Source organism: Elgaria multicarinata, chromosome 6 (assembly GCF_023053635.1).
Source record: "Elgaria multicarinata webbii isolate HBS135686 ecotype San Diego chromosome 6, rElgMul1.1.pri, whole genome shotgun sequence".
Classification (NCBI taxonomy): domain Eukaryota; kingdom Metazoa; phylum Chordata; class Lepidosauria; order Squamata; family Anguidae; genus Elgaria; species Elgaria multicarinata.
In genome coordinates this window covers 5,402,035-5,425,031 of record NC_086176.1, presented here as the reverse complement: position 1 = coordinate 5,425,031, position 22,997 = coordinate 5,402,035, and the positions used below count along the sequence as shown (strand labels likewise).

At 43.1% G+C, this 22,997-nt stretch overlaps 1 protein-coding gene across 2 annotated transcripts in view; it reads left to right on the top strand.

Moving 5' to 3' along the window:
- Positions 1 to 22,997, top strand: part of KPNA1 (karyopherin subunit alpha 1) — a 51,529-nt gene that overhangs the window by 24,374 nt on the left and 4,158 nt on the right. For both annotated transcript variants that reach the window (XM_063128898.1, XM_063128897.1), the window contains exons 6-13: positions 1,334 to 1,465; positions 5,648 to 5,736; positions 6,398 to 6,497; positions 14,979 to 15,142; positions 16,990 to 17,068; positions 19,177 to 19,302; positions 19,709 to 19,836; positions 20,948 to 21,126. In XM_063128898.1, coding sequence (XP_062984968.1) covers positions 1,334 to 1,465; positions 5,648 to 5,736; positions 6,398 to 6,497; positions 14,979 to 15,142; positions 16,990 to 17,068; positions 19,177 to 19,302; positions 19,709 to 19,836; positions 20,948 to 21,126 — 997 coding nt within the window. The remainder of the gene's footprint in view (positions 1 to 1,333; positions 1,466 to 5,647; positions 5,737 to 6,397; positions 6,498 to 14,978; positions 15,143 to 16,989; positions 17,069 to 19,176; positions 19,303 to 19,708; positions 19,837 to 20,947; positions 21,127 to 22,997) is intronic.

Below are 22,997 nucleotides of genomic sequence, written 5' to 3'. Positions count from 1 at the left end.
TACCAACTGTCTCTGGAGAGGCCACCAGAGAGGGAGGAAGCAGCAGCCAGGCACCTCTCCACCGTGCCTGGGTCCAGCTCCAGCTGAGAGCCCCCTCCCTCCTGCTGTCACCTGTAACTGCTGAACTTTCCAACTAAGATTGTAGTGCCTGAGTTTGCTTTCCTTTTCCCCCTCCTCCTCCTCCCTCCCAATCCCCTTTCCTTTTGTGTCATGTCTTTTAGATTGTAAGCCTGTGGGCAGGGACTGTCAAGAAATACTTTTGTAAGCCGCCGTGAGAGCCTTTTTTGGCTGAATGGCGGCATAAAAATCCTTAAATAAAAAATAAATAAAAATATATATATATTCTTCAGCTTGAAATATCAGAACAAACAATAGTATTAGACTGGCGCCTCTTTGCTCTTTCTGCTTACTTTTTAATAAATGCTGATTGCATCCTATCCTCTTGACATGTGGTTTTACTTATAGAAATTGATATTATATAGAAACAGATGGGCAGTGTGGAAGGAGAACATATTGTCCTTTTGCCAATAGGTGAAGACATTTTTATTCAGGCAGGACTTTTGTATATAAGCCGGTCTATTGCTGAAGGGGATTTCAATTGGTTTAATTAGTTGTTTATTTTTTATTGTTGTGTCTTTAATTTATTTGTTTTCATGTCGTGTTTGAATTAAGTGGGGGGGGGGTTAAAATCCATTTTTGTTTGCTGCCATGAGCACCATCTGTTGGTAGAAAGTAGAGTATATATAAAAATATGTTCTTGTGACGCCTGTCTCCTAATGCTTTACGATTCCGTGTCGGTTTATTTGCTCCGTGCCAAACAGCACCTGATCTGACATCACTGTTTTCAACTTTAAACTTAAAGAAATGCTAAATGATCTTTTTAGAAAGAATGCACCAAACAGCACCTGATCTGATATCATGTGTTTCCTACCTCAAGCTTAAATGCTCAATGATTTTTTTTAAACAGAACATGCTTGTTTTGTTTCATCTTTGCCAGTTTATTTGTGTACCGGGCAGATTTTGCTCATTTTTGTTTTGTTTCAACATTTGGAGAAAACAGAATTCAGTGCCATTTCTGTGTATCAGACTGATTAAGCTAAATTCCGTTTTGTTTTCTCAGGCTACCTGTACCATGGGGACACAGGGTTTATACTAATAGAAACACATTTAGGAAACACATTTAGCATGTCTGTTACATACTGGTGGGGGAAGCCATTTTGCTTGTGCTTTTAATGTCTGGCTACCTTAGGCATGAGTCTGTAGCTCAGTGTCAACTGTTAGCATCATGGCCTACACAAAGCGCTACAATGACTTCCTTTCTCTCCTGTTCCAGTTTGAAGCTGCCTGGGTACTGACTAACATTGCTTCCGGAAATTCCCTTCAAACTCGGATTGTGATCCAAGCAGGCGCTGTTCCTATCTTCATAGAACTGCTCAGCTCAGAATTTGAAGATGTGCAAGAACAGGTGAGTTGTTACAAAAGACAAAATGACAGATTCTGCAGTCCAGAGAGAATGAGACTTTGGTGGAAGGGAGACAGGAGAAATAATAGCTATTATTATTATTATTATTAATAATAATAATAATAATAATAATAATAATAATAATAATTTCTTACCCGCCTCTCTACTTGGATCGAGGCAGGGAAAAACAAATGAGACATATTTGTATTTGTATAGCAACAGATTTCTTTTTAAAGTTAATTTTTATTAATATAGTGTAGCATAAGATCAATACAAAAATTATATTCATTTTTAGCCTAGAAAAGAAAACATAAGGTTGAAAATTGTTGTGACAGTTTTTGTTCCACAAATTAATAAACATGATTTTTCTATAAACTTGTTAGTTACTCCTTTTAAACAAGGCAATTTCCTATATCATTTGAATCATTCTGTTAGACAAAGAGTTTCAGATTATTTCCACTGTTGAGCAGTGCACTTTTTCTTGCTACTATTCATAAGTTTAGTATAAGTTACAGATCCTCTGATGCTATTTCTTGTATCTTATAGGAAAGTAACACTGTTTTTGGATCTGATTTCTGTCACCTATTACTGAGTATTTCATTCAGAATTGCCCAGTTTTTGAACAGGACCAGAAAATTGGTTTTTGAGGATTGGCACCTCCAACATATGTCTTGAGAGTTAGAAAAAATGCAATTTAATTTATGTGGTATAAGATACCACTGATAAATAATGTTGGAAAAAAAAATTTATGTTGACATTCAAGTCGGATGATATATTATTAACAATCCAGGCACTCTCCTCTTCCTGAATTTGTACATTCAAATGCTTACTCCATTTTCCTTTTAATTATATATTAGATTGTTCCATTTGCTCCTATTCCAATAAGGCGCATTATTAAATTATTGTTATTCATTTAGGTTTTAAGTTATAAACATTATTTTTATTGCCAGATTGAAAAATATCTAGGCATTTTAGGTAAATTTGTGGTTTATTTTGTTATAATATTGAAGTGAGAGGGGAATAATCCTGGGCTTGTTGAAATTTTCAATGGTGCTTTAAATTCGAAAAGCAATTTAGGATCTTGTAGAAGATTGTGTAGTTGAAACTGTAGAGAATATAAAATTGTTTTCCCAATATATTCTTATCCAGCCAAAACCTGTTTATCCATGCTACACCAGTCATGTAGGGAAGTTAATTTTACTGCATATTAATAGTGTGTGCTGATATGCATGCAAAGGCCTTCTTTTCTTATATTTTTGTAATAGAACTTTCTCCTGAGGATCCCAGAAGGCATTCCTTCACTTTGGGATGTCAGCTTCCTCTGGTATAGATAGGCAGGGTCCAATCTTCGAGCCCTTTCAACACACATACAGCCAGGGAACACAAAGGCAGCAAAGGGGTGGGGAGGGTGAATTTGCTTGTCATCCCTGAGAACACCCCCACCCCCAGGAGCAGTTAGGGCCCAGTTGTGCAGAGAGGCAGCCAGCATGAGCTTTCCTTGGCTTGCCAACAGCCCATGAAATGCCTCGGGAGAACCAGCCAACCAGTGAGGCCAGGTGAGCGTCCCAGAGACATCCTAACTCCCTCCCCTCACAATAGGTCTGGCAGGGGTTGGGCAAAGCCATGGTCCGTCACATGGATCATCAAGTACCTGCAGCAAGCAAACAGTATGAGGAGATTGCAAAGCAGTCCTGTTGGAGCAACCTGAAAAGGGGAGGCCTGAATGCCTCACCCATTCAGAGTGCAATTTTAGTACCAAGCACGGAGAGGCACAAAAGGAAGGAAGGGTGAATAACCAGCCCAATGCTGATAATGCAGAACCCTTTCCTGACTTTTCTGGAGGCGGAAGCCTTCTACATGTCATGGATTGTGTTAGGTGCTTAGTTTTACAGGGAATAAAAAAAGGTCCTTCTCTCAGATCAGGTCAAGTCCTTTCAGCAGATCCAGATCTCTTTCCCATCATAAAAGATACAAGGAGGGGGGGAACCAAATACGGTTTTGGGGTGGATGTAGGCATAAGCATAAAGAGACCTACAGATCCCCCTCAAGGAACTATTCCTCTGACTCCTGATCCTCAAAAACAGGAACGGGCACCTTGTGGCCCTCCAGATGTTTAGACCTAGCCAGCAAAGCCTAATGAGAGCCACATGTTGCTCACCCCTGCTCTAAAGTATCCTCATCGTTTGGCCACCGGTGACCCCACAAGAAAAACACAAAAACAAAAACGGCCACGGAAACAAAGGACCACCCCAGGCTTCAGAAACAGGGAGAAATTTCTGAGAAGGAATTGGAGTGCTCAGCCTATCCGGGATGGCTTTTCCTAGCAGCCACGTTTCTCGCCCTGCTAACGAAGGCACCTCACACCCTCCAACTGAATGAGGAACAAGCTAAACCAGAAGAATCACACCCAAAGGGGTAAAGGCAGTGTTTCCATAGGATCCCTCTAAGCCTGTGCTTTTCCCAGGCTCTTTGATAGGGTATGAAAAGTAGAGTAGTACAACTCTTCTAAGTTCAAGCAATTCCACAGACTGGCCAATAAACATCACTCTCCCCCTGCCAGCATTATGGATTCCTGTGGTAGGCACCCCAGCCTCAACCTTAATTTTCTCTGCAGTCCAATCAGCAGATGAGGAGGGTGGGCTTAAATACTCCAGTGATAAAAGAGGATGAGATCTCATTCAGCAGCTGCATTCAGTGTATTTACCACAATCTCAGTATTTGCCAGAGCTACGTACTCTGGCCGAATTAGCTCAACTGTACGGTGTTCCAGACCAGTCGAAGATAGCCTTAAAAAGATTGTATTTTCAGCAGCCCTATTTGCAGATTGTTCATTGGAAGTAATTCATTTTGGAGCAACGGCAGCAACATAGTAGCCAAAAGAAATATCTGGCTGAAAAACAGGGATATAGAACTAGGACTCTACCAAGGCTAGCTGGCACACCATTTGCAGGGGCTAAACTGTTTGTTGAACCATTGGAGCCCCTCCTCATGAAGAGAAATGCACAGCCCCTGTTGGATACTTGCCCTTAAGTTGGAGATGCAGTTTATTTGTTTTGTCGAAGATGAGCAAATTCAAGATAGAAGACTTTGGTAACCATGTCCTGTACGTACTTGTCTATGGTTGCTTTGGACAACTCAGAGGCAGCAACCCCAAATGGCTCCCTGGGTCGCTGATCCGCTGATGTCAGGTCAATGGACTTTTCTTTGGTCCTTTGTTAATTCTAGAATTGACAATGTTGGTGCCAGGCAGGCCTCTGTGGGGAGCTCACTTTAGAGTTGGGGGGCCACCACTGAGAGACCCTCTCCCTTGTTTCCACCTTCGGAAACTCTCTTGGAAGTGGCAGTTGGAAGAAGGCCCCAGATGTTGATCATAGTGTCTGGCTATGTTTAGGTCAGGAGAGGTGTTCCATCAGATATTGCAGTCCTGAGCTGCGTAAGGCTTTATAGGTTAGAACCAGTAGGCTCCTATTGGCCCATTTTGCTCCTCAGTCAAGATGCAAAGCTGTTCACAGCTATTACGTCCAGGCAACTCTATACCTTCATTTTTTCATATATAGATGAAGACAAAACATGCTATTCATAGGATGCTATCATCCACCACAGCATTGAGAATAAACAAGCCTTGACACCCCTGTCACCATTCAAAGCATTTCATCACTTGGAATAGTCCTTTGTTCTGGAGCCCCTTGTAAGAAGAACTGGCTATGAGGAACACTTTTTGACAGGAGTAGGAGAAGTATACTGGGCTTCAGAAGTGCTAATCCACACAAATGACCTTGGCTCTCGCCCACTAACGTGGTTCAGAGGAACTCGCTAGAGTTGCCCCCTTTCCCTGCCCTGTTTGCTGTAGCTATAGAACCACTAGCCCACAGGATGCAGAAATATGCTAGGATCAAAGGGGCTCATATACAAGGTCAAGAGCTTCTCAAAATTTTATTTATTTTATTTTATTATTAAATTTATATACTGCCCCATAGCCAAAGCTCTCTGGGCGGTTTACAAAAAAGCGCTGATGACCATTTTTGTCATTCCTATCAAATCCAGCAGAGGCGCTACCAGCATTAAAGGAAGTTCTGGCTAAATTCCAGATCTCCAGTGCTAGGGGATTCTTAGGATCAAAATACAGGGCACAGAGGATGGTGCACTAAGATAAATTATTCCATGCTTTCTCTTTTTCTTTTTCAGGCTGTTTGGGCTCTTGGTAATATCGCAGGTGACAGTACTATGTGTAGAGATTATGTGCTTGATTGCAACATTTTACCTCCTCTATTACAGTAAGTTTTATAGATTGTACTCAAATTTATTAACAAGGGTGGCATAGCAGCTTCTGCTTGCCTGCAAGGTCCAGTAGAATAATGGATTCCAGGGTATGGTCTGCAGCCGCCTTGCTGCAGCTAAGCTGGTCTGGGTCTGGTCTGGGCCAGGATGGATGGATGGCCATACGAGAACCTTAGTTCCATTATGGAAGAAAGGAGGGGCATAAATGTGCTTGAATAATAGGAATAATAGTAGTTACCACCACCACCGCCCAGATAGGAGAGTGTGTGTGTGTGTGTGTGTGTGTGTGTGTGTGTGTGTGTGTCTATATACATCTGGCTCTAACTCACTAGCTTTGTAGTTGATGTTCATTACTGTCATGTCAGCCTTTGAGAAGAATATATAGAGGGGAAAGTATTTCAACATTTTCCACATGTCAATAACAATAAGTAACCTTAATCGTGAAAATAGGGGATGTCACTGTACTTGTGTCTCCTCCTTTACTGACCCCATATTTTTCCATCCCAGAGTTTTTGCTCTGTTCATACCATTCTATGAAAGCATGGGACTTGCACAAGAACCTGTTGGTAGTCATTTTTAAAAAATGGAGGTTTAAATGTTTCTTGTAAGCATGATTTCACATTAAAGTTGTTGCAAAAGTTTTTATTGCATTTTCAGATTGCTTTCCAAGCAGAATCGTCTTACTATGACACGAAACGCTGTGTGGGCACTCTCTAATCTTTGCAGAGGGAAGAATCCTCCTCCAGATTTTGTAAAGGTAGGAAAAAGTCTGATAGGAGTTGAGAAAAAGTTTTGCTTCCTGTGGATAAGGAAAAAGGAGTTTATAACACTCCTTTATTAAACAGGTTGCTTGAATATCTGAGACTTCTGAGAGTGGGAGCACCAAGTTCTCATCTGCAGACAAGATAGTTGGGTGCAGTGTCCTTTTTCTAAGGGTGCTTTCAGATGGGTGAGCAATTGTTGCTCTTCTGCTATAAGCTACAAACAGACTTGCAATTGACTTTCCACCCGGGCTGTGGATTGCTCCTTGTATTGCACTTTTCATGCACATGTGTTCTAATCATATAGCTGGATGGTGGGGAAGGTAGAGGTAAAATTCACTTGAGTAGCCATTGAAAGATTAGTAAAAAAGTAACCATGGATATAAGCAGATGTTTGATACCAAATGTCATCTACTGGAACAGCAATAGTGAAAGTGTGTGAAGTGGTAAACTGTTCATCTGCTGATACATTACTGCACATGTAAAACTATGCCTCTTAAAGACAGAGGAGTAGCACTAAGGGTATCTGCAGAGATTGTTCTACTCTTCTGCTCTTTTCAAAAAAGTTGGATTTTCTGCAGTCTGAGAAAAGACAGAAAAACCAAAGGTAAAACAGAAAGCAGCTATCGTATAATGTCAGATACATTCTTTTTTAAAGTGTATGAATGACGTTTTGCAATTCTGCACTAACAGTGTGACCCTTTGGAGCTTCCTCTCAGGTAATTGTGGATCCAGGAGATCTCCTGGTTCTTGGTCTTCTTGAGCAGCCTTCCCCAACCTGGTACCCTCCAGATGTTTTGAACTACAATTCATGGGATTCCTGACCATTGGCCATGCTGGGTGGTTCTGACGGAGTCCAAAACACCAGATTGGGGAAGGCATTTCTAGAAATTAGTATCATTATGACCACTACAATAGCTGGGATTCAGTTCAGAGGCACCCCTTTTGACATCAACCCTCTCTGTCTCCTTGCCTCTCGGATCAAAGGCCATCTGCTTATATCTCTCAGCTCTATACCTGGGGCAGTTCACACCGCATTATGCATACCACAGCAGCTAATGGGAACATGTCCAGCTGAGAGCCCCCTCCCTCCTGCTACCAACTGTAGCTGCTGAGGCCATCAGAGGGAAAGGAACCATCGTGCCTTGATCTGTATGAGGCTGTTAGAGGGAGAGGGAGAGGAAGCAGCTGCTGAAATTTGCAACTAAGAATCTAGTGCCTGAATTTGCTGCTGCTTTTTTCCCTCCTCCTTCCCCATCCCCTTTCCTTTTGGGTCATTTTTTTAGATTGTAAGCCTGTGGGAAGGGAATGTCTTAAGAAATATTTTTGTAAGCTGCCTTAAGAGCCTTTTTGGCTAAAGGGTGGGATAAAAGTACTATAATAAAAATAAAGTGTCATAGATACCATAGCATAGCCACAGTTTCCAGAGGTCCATTGGACGCTGCTGCTGGACATATTGCCAAAACAGTGGCCATGGTTTCTCTGCCTCAGAGAAGAGCTCACCTCCCACTGTGAATGGTTCATAAACGCAGGTTGAGCCACTTGTCAACACTAGCTCCAGACTAATCACCTCAAGGATAACATCTCAGTCATGCTACTTCTACCTGCTTTGGTACTGATTTTGGAGCTGATCTCAACAATGGTATCAAGACTAGTCAAGTTATATCTGTGGTCACAGCCTTAAGAAAACCAATGGGAGTCTATTTTACCCCCTCATCAGGTGCCTCTCAAACTCTGAATCACTCTCTTCCATGGTGGCTTCTGCTATCTCTCTGGACATCAGAATGACATCCTCCACCACCCCCTTTCACCTAGTGAGATGAGGGCTTATGCAGAGCAGTTAATCAGGATGGCCAGGACCTTGGGTTTAGAAATCAAACACAGTTAAGGATCTTGTTTCAGTTGATTCATGCAGATACCAATTCACTGATGGCGATCCATATGCTACCTGTTCTACCATAGATGGCTTAAGGAATCTTGAATTAAGTCTTCAACCATCTTCCATCAAAGACACTGAAGAACCTTTACTGGGTCCAAGAAGACAGCTGTGACTTTCTCACATTAGGACACCCAGCCTCTAATTTCTATGATCACAGTAGCTGCACGTGGTAATTCACAGTAAAGAGCTCATTCTGCTCCAATTAATTGGGAAGGAAGGAAGTTGGATGTCATGGGGTGAATGTGTTTTGCATTACAGCTGCCTTCCACTGCATGTTGTCAGTTATCAAGCCTGGATGTCCAGGTGCCAACACTTCAGTTGGGAGAAGGTTCCTTCCAGTGAAAACTGGTGAGTTTATTCAGCAGGAGACCAAACAGATTCACATGTTCCATCCTATGGCTGAGTGCAGGTCAGAGGCTTTAGCCAGTGCAATAGCCTTCTGAAGACAAGCCTAGTTCCATTCTTCTGGGCTTGAGGAGGAACCCTGAACCCAGATTAAGGACTTTCCTTTTGAAGGTGAAGGGCTGCTTAGTGCAAAAACAGTGGACACCCTTTTTGAACCACCTGGAATAGCATGTGGGGAGCTGTCTGAGCTTCCTGCTCCACTTCCTCAGCCACTGGGGATAATGAGATATTTCCAAGCCCCTCGTGTGCAGACTCCACTTTCTCATTCAGGGATCAGCTATCAGAGGAAGACGTGTGCTAAAGAAAAGAAAAAAGAGACCGCTTCTGCACCTCTCACCAGGTCTGCCTGCAATCACCTTAGCCCACAGCCTGGGAAAAGGGGAGTTCAGCGTGCCGTGGATACGGTCTCTGGTTCCTGGCAGCCCAGCACTCTGACCTGCAAAGGGACTAGCAGGCCATATTCTACAATAGTGTCCCTCACTGAAGGGGACAGAAAGACCCTGTGTGTGTGATTGCTAGCAGCTCTACCCAGTGCTGCAGTGACCTCCACTGAAGGAACCTCATCTGTCCTGGCTAACCAGCAGAGGGCACTGTTCCTGCATGAGCCCACAGTGAGTCATTAAGCGTGAACCATCTAGGTAAGCACTCACCTCTCCTCCTTGTTAATGATTGGGAATCCCCTCCCGAGCCCCTAACTGGGTCAACAGCCTGGTGGCCAAAAGCAGCAACGGCTTTTTCTGCAGCGGCACTCTCATTCGCACAAAAAGAGAATGAGAGAAGAGGGCTTTTTTCCAGCCAGCTGTTCCCCGCCCTGCTAGCCTCCCGCCATCTCTGTCTGCATCCACTTCAGCCAGCAGCCCAGGAAAGGGAACACAGTACACACCAAATGCCAGTTCTCGTTTCCAGCAGTCAAAGCACAGGCCGCATCCTATCCTGTGCCTTATTGCATCAGAAGAGATAATTATGTCGGACCCCCCCTCCCCCCTCAGGCATGGAAGAGGTGGTGGTCAGGGAACCAGGAGTTCCAGAATAAGAGCATAAGGAGCTAAGGGTCCGTATGTAGTCCAGCATTCTGTTCACACAGTCGACCACAAGCAGGACACAAGTGCAATAGCATTGTCCCGCCCACGCTCCCCAGCAACTGGCGTACCCGGGCTTCCTGCCTCTCATACTGGAGGTAGTACATAACTATCTAGTAGGCTTTGATAGCCTTCTCCTCCATGAATTTGTCTAACCCTCTTTTAAAGTCATTCAGTTTGGTGGCCATCACTACATCTTACGTTAGCAAATCCCATAGTTTGACTATGCGCTGGGTGAAGAAGTACTTCCTTTTATCTCTCCTGAATATCCCAACAATCAGCTTCATGGGATGACCCTGGGTTCTAGTATTACAGGAGAAGAAGGGAGAATAATGTCTCCCTATCCGCATTCTCCACACCATGCCTAATTTTGTACACCTCTATCATGTCTCCCCTTAGCCTCCTGTTTTCCCAAGCTAAACAGTCCCTCATAGGGGAATACTCCAACCCCTTGATCATTTTAGATGCCCTTTTCACTTTTTCCAGCTCTATTAAAAATTGTCCACGTGTAGTGGCCCGATCTCTACACAATGTTTCTTCTGTGAAGTTTATTAGACGTCTTTCCCCTCAGAAACAGAAATGGTCTGTTGGCAGTGACAAAGGAGTCCTACATTGGCTAAGGAAGTTCCTGTCATTTTCTTTGAAGTTGGTTGGATAAGAAGAGCCGATTGTTTCTATTCAGAGAGCTGCTTCCCTCGCCTAAGTCCTGAAGAAAGTTGAATTCTGTTGATATAGATGAGCATTAGTCAACATATCATGCACCATTCTTTGGATCACTAAAATTAATTAGTGCAGCTTTCTCCAACCTGGTCCCCTCCAGATGTGTTGGACTACGATTCCCATCAATACCCAGTGGTGCCCCCCCAACTCTGGAATGAGCTCCCCATGTACCTTGTTTCCCAGGAGAATCACTGGGAATGCAGCCATAAGGCCACTTCGGATATTGGCTGCCTTGGGCAGCGGCGGCAGCAGCAATGGCAGCGGCAACAGCCAGTCAGCTCTTCCCAAGCCGGTGGAACACATCACCTTCATGCTTTGCCTTGGGCCCTTGGGGCATTGGTGAATCTAGAGAAGTCCCACCTGATACTGATTTGCAAACTAGCAACCTCCTTGATTTCATAGACAGATGTTCCTATCTTCTGGCTGACAGGATGCAAACTGACTGCTTTGGGGATTGACGTGGCTGTCAGTCCTGACCATCTTGTGTCTCAAATCCAGACCGTTTTAGGACTCATGGTGGCAACTACAGCAAGAACCCCGTCTTCACAGCTCAGGATATGCCCCTCCAGCACCGGTTCCTCAAGGTCTTTTGGCCAGCAGCAGATCCCCAGGACAATGCAGTTCACTCCACGTAGATATGTTTGGTGTTTGCATCATTCGTAGACATGACCAACCAACCTGCTACGGGGCATGATGTCATTCTTACCTCCACTTCCAACAGTAACTGCTTTTTTCCTGATAGAAAGACAAGGTACCACCAATAATAGGTGTCTCGGATAGGATAGGATGCACTGCAGCTCATGATGCTCAAGATCAATGTCTTTGTACAGCTCCAGTTCTACTGGAGGCTGCATCAACACATTTGAATTTCTTATTGTGATCAAGGCCTTCAGGCCTCTCACTTTGGGGCTAGGTTGTTCCCTTTAACCACAGACAATACAGCCACTATCTTTTATAGCAACAAAAAGAATGTGGTAGGAGGTTGAGGACTTTACTAGCTCTCGCCCTGCAGTTGTGGTTTGAGCCCAGGCAGCAGCAGTGATGGCAGTGCTGGGGACAGCAACTGACTGGCAGATCTCAACAGCCCTGTGGCCTACTCACACAAATGGGCCCTTGCTCCATGGACAAGGTGGAACCTCTTCCACTGCTGGGTCATACTAAATGTTGATGGACCTGTCCCTCCTCTTGCTAATCTCCAATATGTGGGATTACACAGACAGGCCATGAAGAAGAAAAACAAGTTGCTTACTTGTAGCTATGGTTCTTCAAGTAGTCATATGTGCAGTCGGGTAACGCATTCTCCTCCATTGAAGCTGTTAGTAATGCCCTGCTTTCACCCTCTGCTTCCTTATATAACTTCTGTTCTTATCTGCTAGGAATTGAATGGGTTGGCTTCCCACCAAAATGCTAGGCTAACTAGAAAGTTTCAGATGTAGTTCCGTGTAGATGCAGAAACTGTATGTGATTGTACAGAGGACCACTTGAAGAACCACTGTTACAGGTAAGCAACCTGTTTTATCAGCAGGACAACAAATGAAATAACTCTCAGCTCGCCTTTTATCAGGTATAGGGTTCAGCAAGGCCAGGAGGCCTTGCAGGTGGTAAGTAGATTTTATTAAAACTGGTTTGGAGTGTTGGGAGTCTGAGCGGGCTTATCTCTGTCAGGGTTCTCAGGGTAAGTATAGAAGCGAGTAGTTTCGTCGTCGTCCCCTTCCTTCACCTTGGGACTGTAAGACTTCTGTGGGAAATGGATAGAGTGTTTAGAAAGGTGGGGGGGCTTGTTTAAGGAGTCACTCAGACTGTGGCATCGTCTTGGTGGGCTGAGCAGTGCTGCCCTGTTTGGACATGGGTATGGCAAGAGGCCCACACCTCTCTTTATAAGCTGGAGCAAAGGCAAGGAGCCTTTGCTAGGATCATCATTCGACTCATGGACCGAAATTCCTCCGTTTTGATCCATTCCCGTTTGGGACTTTGAAAGCACTCTTCACATGGAACATAAGTGCCATGCTGGATCAGACCAAGGGTCCATCTATTCCAGCACTCTGTTCACACAGTGGCCAACCAGCCATCGGCCAGGGACCAACAAGGCCAGACATGGTGCAATAGCATCCTCCCACCCATGTTTTCCAGCAACTCAACTTTCTTCTATTTGGACTACTAAAGACTGTGCCTTGAAAAGTATTGTGCAGTTTTTCACAGATTTGAACTCTCGTTTATTGTGGATTGTGTGTGCTTGTTCATCAGCCGCTCAGTGTAAGGGTAGACTGGTTGATTTTTATTGTTGGGCTTTTTCTCTGCAGACTCAGGTGGCAGGGAGTTTCCTGTGCTATAGCAGCAACATAGGAGTTTTTGTTCCTGCGGTTTTTACCCACCCCGTGATCTTGTTTAGGCTTTGGCCATGTTCCCAGAGTTACCAATGTGTGGCTGTGTTTGGACTAGCTCCCTTAGGGTGGTTTGTTAAGCCTTTCAAGAATATCCCACTGAGATTGCCTGGAGGATCTTGTCAGGAATTCCCCCACAGCATCCTGATGTTGTCTTGCTTAGTTAGCCAAGTGTGAGCCTAGAGGAAAGTTCCCAGTGTTTAAACTCTCTTTGGGTGCGAAGAGATCTTTATTTGCTGAATAAAGTTTTGTGTATTACTTGGCAGACTTCTTTATTGTCTCGCACTGCAGCGGGAGGGTCTGGAAACACGACACCTTTTATGACAGGCAAAGTGGCTTTTGAATCATGAGTTCATTTTTCAGTGGAGATAATGTGAAATTTATTCTTGCTCACCTGTGGCCTTTTAGCATTCTGAAATGAAATCAATGGGGCAGTTGTTACAGTTTGGCGTTTGCTGATCAATACACTTCAAGTAAAGTATACACCAAAAATTGTTTTATGTAGATTCAGTTTTGGTTTTATACCAAGAACAATTAATAATGGATCTTTTGATCCGTTTTTGATTTTTCTTAGAAATATACTTGTAGCATCATATTAAAATATAATTTGCATTAAAATGACATAAAACATTTCTGCATAAAATTACATAAAAACACTGCTGAGCTATTATAATCTTCAGCAACACTCTGTTTAACAGGAAATAGAAGTTCCTAAACATTTCTTGTTCTTAGACCTAGTCTTAATAGCTTGAAAAGGACAGATCTCATTCTCTAAGTACTGAGTTCCGTTCTATATTGAATAGGCTATTCAGCTAGCAGGTATACAAGCCTTCTGAGCTTCTAAGAAGAAACTCCTGCATTCCAAAATCAGCACATTTCTGTAGAAATTACCTCATAGTTAATATTACCTAAAATGTCATAAATTAGGGCTCACAGTTTTAATTATCTTATTAAACATTCCTAAAAAATTAGAACATACAAAGAAAAACTTATCCGTACACCTTGTAGACTAGTTACAATCAGTTTTGAAACCTACATTTGAGAAGATAACTCCTTACTTAAAATTTGTCAATTATATATACATTTTTCTAAATATCTGCATATCAAGCTTTTTGATGTGTATACATTACACTTTTTTTTGCTTATTAATTGATAGAAAGCTTTAAGTACATTTTTGACCTGGAATAATACAGTCTCACACTTTTTTATTACTCAACTAAACCTGTAGTCCAAGTAATAGGCCTTTAACTCACCATTTTCTTTTTGGATACCATCCGGGTCATCTTAACAGTTATTTTTTTATGCCAGTTACCCAGAATTCATTGTGAACCTGCTTGAGACTTTGCATGCCTTCCCTTTAATACAATTAATACTTCTTATTTACATTTTAAAATTTCTAATTATTATTAAACATTTGATGTAATGAGATATATATCGTTTTATGAGACATGGGTGGGTTAGCATTTTCTCAATAGCTTTCCCAGCAAGTCCAATAAAGCAAAACCAGCTATTTCCTAAAAATCCAGGGCCCCTGTGCCTCTGCTGATTGTGTGGCACTACCAAGGACAACTACTAGCGTACCAAGAGGGTGGTGCTTCCTGGAGCAACTCTCTGATGGGCTCAGCTGACCAATTCCATTCCAGAAACGAACATTTCAGCTTGTTTCCGTTTGCTTTAGGAAGCACGAGCTTCCCGTTGTGCTGGTGGCGGGTCCATTGTGTTGGATACTGTCCGTCTTATTGATAAAGTTTTGTATACGTTGAGATATTGTGGCGAGAGAAAAAATGACGTCTTTGTGGGTTTGACTTTGCAGTCTGCTAATTTCAAAGCAACGTGGAATCAGTCATCACTTGGTGTAAAATACTACGCGAGCATGAGAAGCTTGTTCATGAGTCATTTTAATAAAAGGCATGTTCTGTGGATTCCATTAACCCTTCTCTCATTTCTTTGCAGGTATCGCCCTGTCTGAGTGTGCTCTCATGGCTGCTATTTGTCAATGACACGGATGTTTTAGCAGACGCATGTTGGGCGCTCTCATACTTGTCTGATGGACCCAATGATAAAATCCAGGCTGTGATTGATGCAGGCGTGTGTAGGAGGCTTGTGGAGCTGCTAATGTAAGGACTGGAGATCACAGCCTCAGTTTTTAATTACTCTAGGCAAGGAATGTGCTTGGCTAAAGAGTATCTCTTTATAGCAGAGGTGGGCCACTTGTGGCCCTCCAGATCTTTTGGGCTAGAACTCCTATTAGCATAACCAGTGGTGAAGGCTGATGGGAGTTGTAGGCCAAAACATCTGAAGGGCCACAAGTTGCCCACCCCTACTTTACAATGTCTGTTGTTCTCTTAGGCTGCTGCAGAAGAGCTAAATGAGTGGTCTTGATTAAGAGTATCTTCTGTCAGGACTATTTTAAGATAGTAGTAAGCAACTTGGTGTCTTCCACATGTTTTGGAATACTACTCCCATAATCCATTAATCATGTCAGCTGGGGCTGATGGCAGTTGTAGTCCAGTGCATCTGAAGGGCACCAGGTTGCCTATCAGTGCCTTGAGAGTATATTTAAAATTAATGTCTTGTTTGGATGCAGTGATGGACATTTGTATTCCTGCCATAAACCTCTGTGGCTTTATAGTAAGTAGCTCCTTGTGGCCAGGATCATTTTAATACATCTGTGTGTGGCATAAATTCACCCCTAGCTCTGAAAGTGTACCATCTAGAATTCAAGATTCATAACCACCCTCAGTCTTTCAAAACTGGAGAGCAGCTGTGCTGAATAATGCTGCTGTGTCAATTGACTGAAAAGCAATAATCCTTTTTCCATTCTTCAGCAGAGAAATGAGTATGAGATATTTCTTTGTGTGTCAGCATTTCCCACTCCAACATTTTTAATGCAAACCCATATCAAAAAGCAACTATTCAAGACATCTAGTCTATGACATTTTTATTTTGCCCTTCCTCCTAGGGCTTAGGGTTGTGCACATGGCTCCCCCCCCAATCTTTAATTTTAGATTTACAATGTAAAGGTCTTTTCTGGCATATTTATAAGGCAATACTCGCTTTGTAAATACAGGATGATCAGGGGTCTGGAAACAAAGCCCTATGATGACTGACTGAAACAACTGGGCATGTTTAGCCTGGATAAGAGAAGATTGAGGAGAGACATGATAGCACTCCTCAAATTCTTAAAAGGTTGTCACACAGAGGAGGGCCAGGATCTCTTCTCGATCCTCCCAGAGTGCAGGACACAGAATAACGAGCTCAAGTGACAGGAAGCCAGATTCCACCTGGACATCAGGAAAAACCTCCTGACTGTTAGAGCAGTATGACAATGGAACCAATGACCTAGGGAGGTTGTGGGCTCTCCCACACTAGAGGCCCTCAAGAGGCAGCTGGACAACCACCTGTCAGGGATGCTTTAAGGTGGATTCCTGCATTGAGCAGGGGGTTGGACTCAGCAGCTTTATAGGCACCTTCCAACTCTACTGTTCTGTGATTCTATAACTATACTGCTTTGCCCTCAGTATAAGCATGGTATATAGACCTGCAGAAAAAGTAGATCCAACTTTATAGGTTCAGTTGTGCACTTATTCAAAATGGCAATATAACTTACTCTATTGGCAGAGTAAGTTATATTATTATGGCAGAGAACACCAGTCAAGCTTCACAGTATTAACAAACAGGGTTTTCAGCGTTTTGGAATATAATTTGGCACATTTAAATGTATAATAGGAATATCCCATGGCACAGTGGTCTTGGGATCTGGTGCTAACCAAGTGTGGACAAACTTGTATTGCACTGTATAAAAAAGATTCCAGCTACAACTGGATAGACAACATTTTTCTGTATTTTTTTATATCTGGTAATACTTCCTCAGTGGTATTTTTTGGTCCTATTTGGATCCTGAAGAGCCCACTCTTCCAGATCAAAAGAATGTATTAAACTGAAGCCCCCCTCTTCTTTTTAGGCATAATGACTACAAAGTGGTGTCTCCTGCCTTGCGAGCGGTTGGAAACATTGTTACAGGGGATGACGTCCAGACCCAGGTATTCATTCTGCTCACAAGTAATTGAATAGAAGCAAAACTTTCGATCCCAAACGTGATAGAGCCAAACATGTTCTAAACATGCCCCCCACCCCACCCCCAAGCAAAGTCGTTCGCTTTACTCCATTGCTTTGTAATCCAGTGTTAGAAAGACACATCAACCCAATTGCTGGTGTTTTTGGCCTGCTGCTGTCTTTTAAAAGTCCTCCCCCTTGTTTTACCTCTCTGGGATACAGCTAGTTCTTTTGGGAGCTATATAATTACTCATAGAATGTTCTAATACAATGCTTCTCAGACATTTTGAAGTGGGATCCGCCTCTAAATTTTCTCATGCTTTTGAGCCCCTATGACTGGGGAAGGCCATGGCAAACCACCCCGCTACAAAGTCTGCCAAAGAGAACGTCAGCGAAAGCAGGCGTGCCTTTAGGAGTCAGTAATGACTCAAGTGTTTTGCACGAGAGGTTCCTTCCCTTCCTTTTCCTTTCCTCTTTTACAGTAGAAAATGCAAGAATATCATACAATATTTTATTTTATTTTTCATTTTTAATGTGAATATGATATATAGCAACATAGGCACTTGAATAGAAATTAAGCATCACGTGGAGCCTATCTTCGTAAAGGGGCTGCACAATAGCAACGATGTGCTTGTCAGCGCAATGAAAGAAAAAAATGGAGGGGGGGCGCCTCAAAGTGTGACCCCTCCAGGAACACAGTGGGATCCACAATTTGAGAAGCCCTGCTCTCGTATTTTAAAGGGTGGCTCCTGCCTTTGGTGTGGGTGTGTGCCTAGTGTTACCTATTCATCACTCTGTAGCAGCCGGGCATGATGGTTACTTAAGTGCCTTCTTTTAAATGAGAACGTTGGGGGATTTTCAATCCTGTCTTGGGCTGCCTTGTCCTCAAGGTGTCCAGAATCCCCCCCCCCCAGTTTATGTACACACTTTAGGGTGCCACTTGTCAGCCATGATGCCAGCTCTCCCTTAGCCTGAGGCATGAGGGCATATGCAGCGCAGCCTTGCCACCCCACCCCTTTCCTGTGTCGTGCCCCCTCCTCCTTCCCTTCACTGTGTCGCACACGCTCCGTCCTGCTGCCGCTTTATGCCCCCTCTTCCCTTTACCGCCTCGCACCCCTTCTCACGTCACATTGCCAAATAACACCCGCTCCCCTTCCTCTTAGTGTTTACCTTTACCACCAAGCTGTGCAGCCAGAGGAAGCAGGCGGTGCGGCTCTTCTGAGAGCCAGCCAAGCTGGAATTCCTGGGTCCGAGGGGGTCCTTTCTCGGAGCCAAGCATTGTGGGGCGGGTGTTCCAAGCAATCTCCTGAGACACCCTCGCCTATTTGATTCTCCAGTCAATTGTGCCCTCGCTATACGGTGGCACCCCTGATTTCCTTAACCGGCTTAGGGGCAAGTCTTCTGAGATTGTATCAAGCAGTTTGCTAAGGCTGCCACTTTATTGCAGAAGGAAATGTTAGGCTTTCTGGCATGATCTTTTCCATGCATTCGCATTTACTTTTCTTAAGCACTTTATTCTTGTACTGTTAGCAGGTGGAACATCTAGGTGCATTGATCTGAAAATGTCTGACTTATCTAAGCAGTCCTTAACACAATTCACTGTTATTTTATTTGGAACGTCTGCCTCATCCTCTCTGTCAAGTGGCAGAGTTCACTTTTCTCAAGTTTTAATATGAGAAGGGTAGTTAGTGGCCTCTCTTCTCCATGTTGCAAGCTTCCACATCCCACTCAGGATGTGCTCTTGACTTTTGGCTACACTGCCTTGTTCCTAATGTCCCCTTTAAAAGGCTTTTATGCCGCCTTTTCTGCCTCTTGCAGTCATTGCTCATGTTGTTCCTTCCTCCCTGGCCTTTATACGTTCTCTCTGGGTAGACAAGCTGCTATCTTACCTTTCCCTCCTTCAAGCTTTTGGCTTTTTCCTTAATGTCCTTTCTTGGTTTTAGATCAGCAGAAGTCTCAATTGTATTATATGATGTACCTTGTCTTTGTGTTTCTATTGATGACAGTCTTCCTTTTGTCTTTCTGAAGTAGGTATACAGGAAATTTGAGATCTAACTTCTGCAGATAGGCTAAGATCTCTGTCTCTTTCTCTTAGGTTATACTGAATTGTTCAGCCCTGCAGAGTTTATTACACTTGTTAAGTAGTCCTAAAGAATCAATTAAAAAGGAAGCATGTTGGACAATATCAAACATCACAGCTGGAAACAGAGCCCAAATTCAGGTAACCAAGCTACAATTGGTTCAAATATTTGTTTGCCAGTATAAAAAGTCTTTAACAGAAGAATTTGCCCATTCTTGTGTGTATCTGTTATAGTTTCCAACAAACTTTATAAATGCAAGATTTAAACTGAGAAGCTTCAGGAAGACAACTCTGATTTTAACACTCCTTCCTCCGAGCAGAAATTGCACAGTTCAGAGACAGATTCCTAACAGAATTGAATCATGCTTTTCATGATTAGAATAGCCTGTGTCACACAGAATGGATCACATTTGTGTCTTGAAATGAATTCTAGGAAAAAGGCTTTAGGCTGCCAACCTATACACACTGGCCTGGGAACTCCATGATACTTGCTTCAGAGTAGTTATACATAGGATGGCATTGTTAAGCAGCCCTGTTTGTTTTTCAGACTGTCATAGATGCCAACATTTTCCCGGCTCTAATCAATATTTTGCAAACGGCTGAGTTTCGGACAAGAAAAGAAGCAGCTTGGGCGATTACTAATGCAACTTCTGGTGGCTCTGCTGAGCAGATCAAGTAAGTAGCAGTAAAGTGCTCAAAATGGATTGATTTGAACATTCATGGTAGCACTCCCAAACAAAGATACTTTGAGGTCAAGGGGCTCATTCCATGATGTTTCTCCCCACCCTCATCAGAAGATGCCACCTTTGTGCATTAATGTTATTCAGTATGGTCTATATTATCTCTTTGTTCGGCCTTTCTAAGACTTCACTTTCTTGAACAGTTGCTCAGTTTATTTATTTATTATTTATTTATTTATTACATTTTTATACCGCCCAATAGCCGAAGCTCTCTGGGCGGTTCACAAAAATTAAAACCACAGTAAAACACCCAACAGGTTAAAACACAATTACGAAATACAGTATAAAAAGCGCAACCAGGATAAAACCACACAGCAAAGTTGATATAAGATTAAAATACAGAGTTAAAACAGTAAAATTAAGTGTTAAAATACTGAGTGAATAAAAAGGTCTTCAGCTGGCGACGAAAGCAGTACAGTGTAGGCTCCAGGCGGACCTCTCTGGGGAGCTCGTTCCACAACCGGGGTGCCACAGCGGAGAAAGCCCTCCTCCTAGTAGCCACCTGCCTCACTTCCTTTGGTTTCCCTATACCACTGATGGAACACTAAGCAGGAGTGAATGGACCACTGTTCCTCTCTAGAATATCCTTCTTGACATACACCTGTTTCTCTTTCTTTTGTACTGTGTGTTTGTAAGTTGGATGTGATTTAAAATAATAAAAAAAATTATTTTAAAAAATGGCATGCACCTAACACATCTTGCTTGAGCCATTTTCATTGTAACTTTCAAAGCTATCTGCAGTTTTAAAAGTGAGTTAACCAATGTACACAGGTGGTGCCATTTTATTTATTTATTACATTTTTATACTGCCCATCAGCCGAAGCTCTCTGGGAAGTGCACAATTAAAAAACATAAATATAAGTATAAATTTAAACAATAAAAAGTTTTACAAGGCAGCATAAAACCAGCTACATTAAAAACCAGGGAAAGCCTGTGTAAAAAGGTACGTCTTCAAGAGGTGTTTAAAAGATATTAGGTTTTCCGCCTCCTGAACTGCACGATGAATCCTCTAGTTATTTTGAATTTCATTCTATTGTGTTTTTCAGGTATCTGGTAGAACTTGGCTGTATCAAACCGCTCTGTGACCTCCTTACGGTGATGGACTCGAAGATTGTGCAGGTAGCACTTAATGGGCTTGAAAACATCCTGAGGCTTGGCGAGCAAGAAGCCAGACGAAGCGGCACTGGCATTAACCCATACTGTGCACTCATTGAAGAAGCCTATGGTAAGGATGATGGGTGGTAACCATATTAGAATAATCAGTCTTTTTTGCTTTAATTGCCATCATGTGGCACAGAGCGGTAAAGCAGCAGTTTCTGCAGCTGAAACTCTCCCCACGGCCTGAGTTTGATCCCTGCGGAAGCTGGTTTCAGGCAGCTGGCACGGGTCGACTCAGCCTTCCATCCTCCTGAGGTTGATAAAATGAGTACCCAGTTAGCTGGAGGAAAGGTAATAACGGCCGGGGAAGGCAATGGCAAACCACCCCACTATAAAGCCTGCCAAGTAAACGTCAGCGAAAGCTGGTGTCCCTCCAAGAGTCAGTAATGACTCAGTGCTTGCACAAGAGGTTCCTTTCCTTTCCCCGCCATTGCTCATTATAATTCCAAACGAACATGAAGCAAAATGGTAGGTACCCTATCAATGTATGTGGAGGCAACATATTATAAATCCTTTTGCCTGTAATTTTGCTCCAAGTATCCTCCTTCTCTAAACAACATCTGATGCCTTTAATTTTTCAGTTCAGGTAGCCGTTGAGCATTTCTACAGAAAAATGCTATATAAATTTAATTGTGGCTTTTCCTTTGTAAATATATATGCTTCTATTATTCCTTATATTAATGATTGCTTTTGCCCTCCATCATAACCAAAATCTTGCAGTTAGCCTCAGGTTCTCCCTGGCAGACTGGCCAGAGCATAAATACCTTCTAATCACATTTGCTTGGATTGTAATGTTGAGAGGTTTGCAGAGTATTTTAGTATTCTTTTGTACTGCATTCTCCGCTACCTAAGCAGCACTTTCAGGATCTGAGGTAAAGAGAGGTAGGAAAAGGCCCAGCTGACAGACAGGGCAGCTCTAGCAGCAGTGGGGTCTCTAACACCTTTGAGCAAAATCCAGTGTTGCAGCAGACTTCGCCCTCCCTCCGCCCCCCTGCACTTCACCAAGGAACCTGCTCTGGAGGAAGCTGCTCCTCTGGAGCCGATTTTGAGGCTACACACGGGCTGCAGGGGAGAGGGGGGTTGCTGCCTCACTGACAGAAGCCGTTCTATCCGTGGAAAAAGCTCAGTGGACTCCACCTTTTGTAGTCTTAAATTGAATATATAGCTAGTCTTCTGAACGATTTTTAATTGGCACTGCAGTTCAGATAGCCTTCTCTCTCTCTCTCTCTCTCTGGATTGTGAGGGTTAGGGTTAGGGTTAAGAACCTATTAACAGATAAAGCCCCAGGGGAAGATATGCTCCCCCCTGAACTATTCAAATTTAACTCTACTTGATGGGCCCCAATTTTGGCTAAATTGTTTTCACACATTAATCAGACAGGAATTATCCCTGCTGGGTAGCAGTCTAGTATTATTGTTCCCCTGTCCAAAAAGGGTGAGAGAACTGACCCTGAAAATTATAGGCCCATAAGCCTTTTGGACATAGCGTTAAAAGTGTATGGAAGGTTCCTACTGAATAAACTTCAATCTTGGGCAGAGGGGAATGATATCCTGGCTAAGGAGCAGGCAGGGTTCCGCCAAGGGAGGAGCACCATTGACCAATGTTTTGTGCTCAGCCACAAGTGTTTGAGCCAACCAAGAGGAAGCTTGCATGCGGCATTTGACTGAATTGACAGAGATCGCCTTTGGGATAAACTCTCACATACTAACATAGACGAACGTTCATTGTTTTACTCGCATATTGACCTATGAGTGTGGATAGGCTTGTCTGGCTCTCTCTTGGATAAAGTTCATACCAGAAGAGGCGTTAGGCAGGGTTATTTACTGGCACCTTTCCTAAGTGAACAATTTAGTTTCTGATCTAAGTGCCCTGGATTGTTTACCCCTTCTGTTGGAACCAGGAAAATTCAGGTGTTGCTATATGCTGACGATATGACCC